This window comes from Atta cephalotes (genome assembly GCF_000143395.1).
Source record: "Atta cephalotes unplaced genomic scaffold scaffold00003, whole genome shotgun sequence".
Taxonomy (NCBI): domain Eukaryota; kingdom Metazoa; phylum Arthropoda; class Insecta; order Hymenoptera; family Formicidae; genus Atta; species Atta cephalotes.
The window spans coordinates 568,429-575,793 of NW_012130067.1; the positions used below are offsets into that span (position 1 = coordinate 568,429).

The 7,365-nt window shown below is 29.9% G+C and overlaps 2 protein-coding genes across 2 annotated transcripts in view; one reads left to right on the forward strand and one right to left on the reverse strand.

Moving 5' to 3' along the window:
- Nucleotides 1-1,973: 1,973 nt before the first annotated feature.
- On the reverse strand, nucleotides 1,974-5,478 carry LOC105625701 (UMP-CMP kinase). Its single transcript, XM_012207025.1, has 3 exons — nucleotides 5,107-5,478; nucleotides 3,977-4,251; nucleotides 1,974-2,208 (listed from the first exon to the last, which is right to left on the reverse strand). Exons 1-3 carry the CDS (start codon nucleotides 5,476-5,478, stop codon nucleotides 1,974-1,976), a joined length of 882 nt encoding a protein of 293 aa, XP_012062415.1.
- Nucleotides 5,479-6,111: 633 nt separating this feature from the next.
- LOC105624500 (zinc finger matrin-type protein 2) overlaps nucleotides 6,112-7,365 on the forward strand; it is a 2,080-nt gene continuing 826 nt past the window's right edge. Inside the window, exons 1-2 of the mRNA XM_012205862.1 lie at nucleotides 6,112-6,195; nucleotides 6,468-6,688. Of these exons, the coding sequence (XP_012061252.1) occupies nucleotides 6,187-6,195; nucleotides 6,468-6,688 (230 nt within the window). The 5' untranslated portion in view covers nucleotides 6,112-6,186. The remainder of the gene's footprint in view (nucleotides 6,196-6,467; nucleotides 6,689-7,365) is intronic.

A 7,365-nucleotide genomic window follows, 5' to 3' on the forward strand; every position in this document is an offset into this window, starting at 1 on the left:
GAGAGAATATATATATATATATATATATATATATATATATATATATATATATATATATGTGTATATATATATGTGTGTGTGTATGTGTGTATGCATATATCAACATGAGTTTTATTTATTAAAGAAGATATATTATGAAAATTTGTGTGATCAGTTGGATCTTATATTATGAGCATAAAAGTAACAATTAAATTTATTTATTGGGAAATAGGTAAATTTTATTATAATTAGTGGAGTAATTTATCTTTTATTTGTTAAGTGACTACGCAATTTTAGTGCTTTTTGAAAGTAAAGATCAATTTGACTCGATAAATTCTATTCAGTGATTCTATATATTTTACGAATTCCATTAATAAAATTGTATCTATCGGGCATGAGCAATGGCTATTTCCTACATACTTTCTTTGTATTTATTTTTCTCTACCGAAAATAACGGATTGGCGGCCCTAGCGCAGTTTATATAATTCGCAATTTTAAATAATTCAACTAGGTCATTAAACTTCAATCATTTTTGATGCACACCTCTTTAAATCTCATGAAATCTCGATATGTCAATCACCTCCTGATTTATTCATCGTAGAAAGGTTAAAAAAGAAAGGCGTTTTATCGCCTGAAGTCAAATGTCGTGATGCAAGATCTGGAATTTATAAGAAGCCGAACTTCGAAGTCAATATGCAGTCTTAAAAAAAGAGAGATACGGTTGAACATCGTCTCTAGTATTAAATCGCACAATTTTATTCTATTTTGAAATTTCGAAAGTCTAACTTGTATAGAGCGAAGTGTTTAAGGGTTGCGAAACGCTACTTTCGGCTTGAGTGCCAAAAATAATCTATGAAGTTTCGAATGAAAAGAAAAAGAGAGCGGGAAGAGTCTCTTAATTATTTTTGATACATTTGATGTCGTTTTTGCGGAAACGAGATTGTAGCAGCCTTGCATTCGTTCGTTCCATCGATTACTGTTTTAATTATAGATTTGAAACGAGTGCATGTAGTCATCAAAGATATACACAGAACGCAGCTGTTTGTATGTACATACATTCAGTAACTCGACTAAGGATTCTTTTATCTCATTCATTTACGTTAAACATGCACATGTTTAGGTCAAGGCTAATATTGAATGTGATAATCGATAGAAATTAAGATTCTGGTGCATATCATCGATAGTTGCGCAAGTATAATACGTTTTAAAGTATAATAAAATATAACATTTTTATCCGGGTAATTAAAATTTTTTAAAATTCTTATTAACAGTAAATTTTTACAATTTCTAGTTTGAAATTATAAAAATTTACACAATATATTATTAGCCACAATATCTGCCTTAACCAAATATGACCCTCTTCATTTATTTGTGATGAACATTTTGTGATTCATTTTTACTTAATAATAATAATAATATGTAAAATAAATTAAAGAAATTAATTTAAAAAATGAATAATTTAATTAAAACGATAGCTTTGCTAAAAATTCGAGAAAATTTAAGATTTAGAAAATAATATTTTTTTCCAGATAACATACATATCTAAAAAATATCATACAAACATATCATATAGACATTTTTTGGGATATCCATAAAGGATATCTAAAAGATATTATAAAGAAATCTTCTAGAAAATATATGTTATCTGAGCTAATAGTTGTTTATACATTTCTGTTACATTATATCACAACCGTAATGAACTTTAATTTTATGAGTCTGAATAAAGTATTAATACTAATAATGAAAAACACATAAAGTACTATTTATGTTTACTATATTTTTATTGTTACAACTAAAGTACTAAGACTAAAGTAGGTAAGGTAGGTAGGATTAAGACAAAAGCTACAGAAACACATGAAGGGTGCAATCCACTTGGCGTTGCTTCGAAGCTTTTAATTGATTAATTGAAAGGAAGAATTTTATTAATTAACCAACCAAAAAATGCTTCGAAGTAGCATTTGTAGCATCAAGTGGATCATAATCAGCCAAAGTCTTTAAACGCTGTTCGGTTGTCGAAGTTTCTCGTCAAGTCGTCGAATTTCTACCGGCATCGTTTCGTGAAGAAATTCGCCCCCGGCTGCTGTAAATGTAGTCCCCTCTACGTAATATGATTGCTTGTCAGGACGTTGACCAGTATTCGACTTTCTCGACACTGTAGTCGAAAAATGTAACGTGAACGAACTTTCGTGAGGCCCACATCGGAGAATCAGCCTCGCCCAAGATCGGTGCCTGTAAACAAATAATTGCTAGAGATAGCTATGATTTAATCACGTCAATACACGTGACACAATGTTATGCTATGTTTGCCGAACATTTTAATAATTGTAATCCACTGTAACCACAATTATGGACATTTCATGATAATCGCTTTATCTTCACCTGAATGAGATATTAAAAAGGCATATCAACTTTGATTAATGATAAGAGGACATTATCTGTCCGTCACCTTCACGTATTGTGACCGATTCAAGTACATTTCGCGATATTATTTCGCTTTTTGTGAATTTTAAATCTTATTGCGATAATAAAAGTAATAAAGGTTTTGTAAACAAGTTTAAGTTCATTTACCCTGAATGTGCTCGAGAAGAAGAAAAAATTATTTTGCAGATAAGAGTAAATAATGACATTATGTAAGCAATTTAAAATTATTGACGTTAGTTTATAATTCACTGATTCTAGATCACACACGTTCTATTCTTCACGCATTTTTAATAGTTAAAATAATTGATAGATGAATAAAAAAATATCTATTAGTAATGTAATTAGTTTTTAATTAATAAATAATATAATTAGTTTTTTGGATAAAAAAAATAAGCTTTTGCATATCGTTTATTTAGCAAAAAATTCCCATATTTGTTAACAATCGTCATAAGTGAAAAATGACATGTTGAAGTTTCTTGCATTGCTATTTGTATAGAGAGGAGAGAGAGAGAGAAAGAGAGAGAGAGAGAGAGAGAGAGAGAAAGAGAGAAATTTTGATAAAACAAAATAATAAGATTGCTTTAAAAGCCTTGTCAAAATGGGTCATTCTTTATTCTTTTAATCTCTTCAAATAGTAAATAGACGTATTTTCATTTCACATAATTTTTACGATTATTTACTAATTGTCGAGGGGGAGGAAAGAGGTAAAGATAGCTTCGGGTCATTTTTACAAGTGTTTCAATCATTATTTTATCAAAATTTTATTTACAAATAACACGTAAGAAACTTCAATGTGTTATTTCTCGCTTATGAAATCACGATCCAATATGGTTGCGGCGATTAGTGTGGAGCCAGTTAATTAAAAATATTTTTTAACATAGAATTAATGCTGAAATCTGTAAGAATATTTGTATTCGCTCCCGAAATATTACGATAGTATTATATTAATTATTTGAGTATTAACTTGAAAGGAACATAGCAAGATGTGGGATTTTGAAATAAAATACCTTGATATTAATTTTATGAATATATTTTTACATATATATAAATTAAAAAACGCACGATATAATTTTCTCTTTTATCATTTCACGCATTAATATGCGATTTTTTCTAACGATTATTAAATTTTCAATTGATATAATAATAACATACAGCTTAATTTATTTATAAATATATAAGCTATGTATTCTAAAAAGCGTATATTATATATATTATGTATATAAGATTGTATCAAAGAATTTTTACTATCGATCGCTATTAACAATTCTGGCAGAATATTTACAGATTTCCAATTGTTGACATCATTATCCATTCGCATTGCATTATTGTACATTTGTGAAGGAATGTTTTCAGTAGTATATAAGCTGCAACGTATTACAAAAATTGAGATAAAATACTGACACCAGTGATAAAATTAGGTAATAAATCTGTACTGTTCCATAAAATAAAGAAAACCTATAAAATATAAGTGCTATCCCATATAAAAATTACTCTCTACCCTACAAAATAAAAATAAATTATTGCGCCAACAATATTTGACTTGCTAAAAAGAAATTGTCACTATCATTGTTATTACCAGTCTATCTTAGGAAAGAATTCTGCAACGTCCTGAAAGACCTCTTCCGGTGTTTTCATAGAATTAACTTTATAAACTAAACCTTGCTGCTCATACATTTCTATGATCGGTAAAGTATTTTTTAGGTAAGTTTGATGACGTAGAACCAAAGATTGCTCATTGTCGTCGCTGCGCCCGCTTCCACTGGCACCACGTTTCAGGCAACGCTGAGTACAAACTTCTTGACTGCACTCGCAGAATATTACGCCCTTGAGAATAACTTTGTCAGCCATCATCTGTCATCAACATATGCCATACATGAAATAACTGTAATATGCAAAGTCCAGTGCCTACAATCGATTAATTATTAGAGAACCAGGTACAATCTTAAAGTAAATGGTAATACATACAACCGTATGTGCGTATGCATACATATGTGTAATATATATATTATTTTTAAATTTAACTATCAACCAAATAAAAAAGGATCATGTAATATGATTGAGACTAGAGCTTTGGTACTGGATAATATTTATTACTTAAATTTTAAATATATTTTCCAATTATTTAACTGTGTTTCAATTATTATAATATTATTAGATTTAACAGGCAAACATAAACTAAAGCTGAAATAATCACAATTATATTGATTGTCAATTTAATAATATCCAATGCTAATAAGCATCTTAGAACACTCTGACACTTATTATGAAAATGAATGATTATATTAATTATCAAAACTCTATATGATTATTAAAGGTTTTAAATGATAAAACTATTAAATTAAGATGATGAATGAAGATGACGAAGAAATAATTTAATGAAAAATTAAACTATTCCAAACACAAGCTTCACGTATCAAATATTTATACATTCTTTTATGAAAATAAAATATTGTTCTGTATATCAATTTTTCAATTATATGAAAAGCACAATGTATAATCTACTACTAAGAGACAAATCCCAATAATAATTGATTGGCAATCATAGATTTAAATGATATTTAGAACACATTGATATTCAAGATGCATATCCAAGAGTGTGTTCCATTTCGTGTATGACACGTATAACGCATCACTTTATCCTTCTTCAATATTCGTAACAACAAGGATAAAAAAATTATGCGCATTATACGTGAAATAAGGCGATACCTTATTCCAACCGTCAAGATTATCCTGATTCCTGGGAAAGCCGTCGATGAGAAACCGGTGATGTGGATTTTTGGATGTCTGCATGGCGCGATCGATGAGGCTACAGGTGATCTCCACCGGGACGATCGTACCGTTTCTGATATGTGTTTCGATGAGCTCGCCATACTCCGAGCAGGGTTTGGCACGTTCCTCGCGCAGCAGATCACCAGCCGATAGATGAACATAACCATAATTCTCGACAATGTAGCGGCAGAGCGTGCCCTTGCCGGCACCCGGACCTCCTAGGATGAACACCACTTCCGGCTTTTGCATCGTGACAGCGGACATTGTGCGAATACAACGTCGCACATCGGCCACGAGAGTTCGTAACATGTATAGATAATCACTATATATGTATATACCAACGCACACACCGATTAATCCATTGCTAATATTCATACACTGCACGTAATGTACGCGGCGGTTATATTGGCGCCATTTTTAAAAGGCAAGAACAGGTGCATCTAGAACAATCCAGAAGAACAATCCAGAAGAACAACCGCTCAGTGAACTCTTGTACATGTTTGGTCTATATTTTTAGCTCCAATGGAATGTGCCAATTAAATGCAAGAGCTCACTGAGCGCTCAGTGAACATCGTGTTTTGGTTTGTTCTGGACTTAATGTCAGAAATCAGATACATCGGAATGCACGATTTCTGATAGGTTGAATCGTTTATTCCCTAGTACGGATCTAGTTATTTTAAGCTGTAAGGAATTAACCAATTGTAGTCGAATGCGAAGAGAATAATTGATTGTAATTCATCCATTTCTTCTGGCTTAAGGATTAAAAATCTATTGTAGATTTGGGCTTATTTCTAATTTCTTATTTTTTCTACGCAGGGTCTAACGAATGACTAGGCGAATCAATCAAAAGTTCTGATGGCTAGTCTCTGTTAAAAATCTCTTCAACATCACAGACTTCTCTGGGTTTGACATACATATTCTATGATTGTACTGTGACGAAAAGAGGAGATGAAAGAGATATATTTTTGTTAACCTCGTATAAATATTTTATTATTGTGAAAGGAAAATAATGCAAACATGTCTATGGTATTTGTAATTTTATATTGCATAATTGTAAATGTTATATTTCAATTATATAATACTAAATCTATTTACATCTTAATTCTTAACGTCCATATTTATATTACTCTCCACAATTCGTTATTGATATTTAATATAATTTTATGTTTTTAAAATTTTATTTAGTTAAACATCAAATTTAATAGAAATAAGGAATGCACGGGATACCATATGATTAAGATGTTACTAGTGTTAATGTATATTAATTTTATCTTCTTAATATATAATTTATTTTATAGCGACCTGATGATCACCGAAGGAAATGGAATCGAGAAGAGTATGAAAGGATTGCACTTCAAAGACTTCAAGATGAGATTGCAGAGGAAGAATTAGGAATTCCCAAGCAGCCAGCAGTTAAAAGAGAATTGCTGAAGCAAAGAGATTACAAGGTTGATCTTGAATCTAAACTAGGAAAAAGTGTTGTTATCAATAAAAATACGCCATCATCACAAACTGGAGGGTAAATTTCAACTCCCAAACTATCTTTCAAAAAGTATTAAATATATAATAATTTTATTACATATACTGCAGCTCATTAATTTCAATATACTTCTAGATTTGTTAATTTCTTTAAAGAATGAATATGATGTTTGTACAGAAATGATCCATCTATTATAAGCTTTTATCACTTGCATGCATTGTATTTAGATATTATTTATTTAAAAATATTTGAAAACTGTAATTTTCGAAAAGAATCTAATAGCCAAATAGTATCTGATTTCTTGAAATAAATAAAATATACACAAGGTACTTATGGTAATATCAGATATATGTCTACTTCTGTTTGAAACTGATTCGTCAATATGTATATTTGCATGAGACAAAAGTTTTATGACTTCAAGGGAGACAAAAAGATATTATTGGCTTGACCTTGGTGGTTTCAAGATTAAGGCAAGAAGACACTTAGAATTTTTTAAATAAAATTCTATTTTTTATTACATATTCTTATAGCTTATCTCAAGAGTTAATTTTTTAAAACAATAAAATTCCTTTTTATTAACTTTTTGAATTATAATTATATTTAAAAGTTTAGCATTACCTAAGATATCTGATCAACAGCTAAAACCTCTTGAATGTTGTTCAGAATCATAATCGTGACCTTGATAACATTTATTAAATTTCAAGGCCATATAAAAT

Coding starts and splice junctions, on each gene's coding strand:
- LOC105625701 (XM_012207025.1), bottom strand. CDS start 5,478: ATGTTACGAACTCTCGTGGCCGATGTGCGACGTTGTATTCGCACAATG. Junction 4,252..5,106: donor ATCTTGACGGTTGGAATAAG/GTATCGCCTTAT, acceptor TGTTGATGACAG/ATGATGGCTGACAAAGTTAT. Junction 2,209..3,976: donor TTCTTTCCTAAGATAGACTG/GTAATAACAATG, acceptor ATTTGTTTACAG/GCACCGATCTTGGGCGAGGC.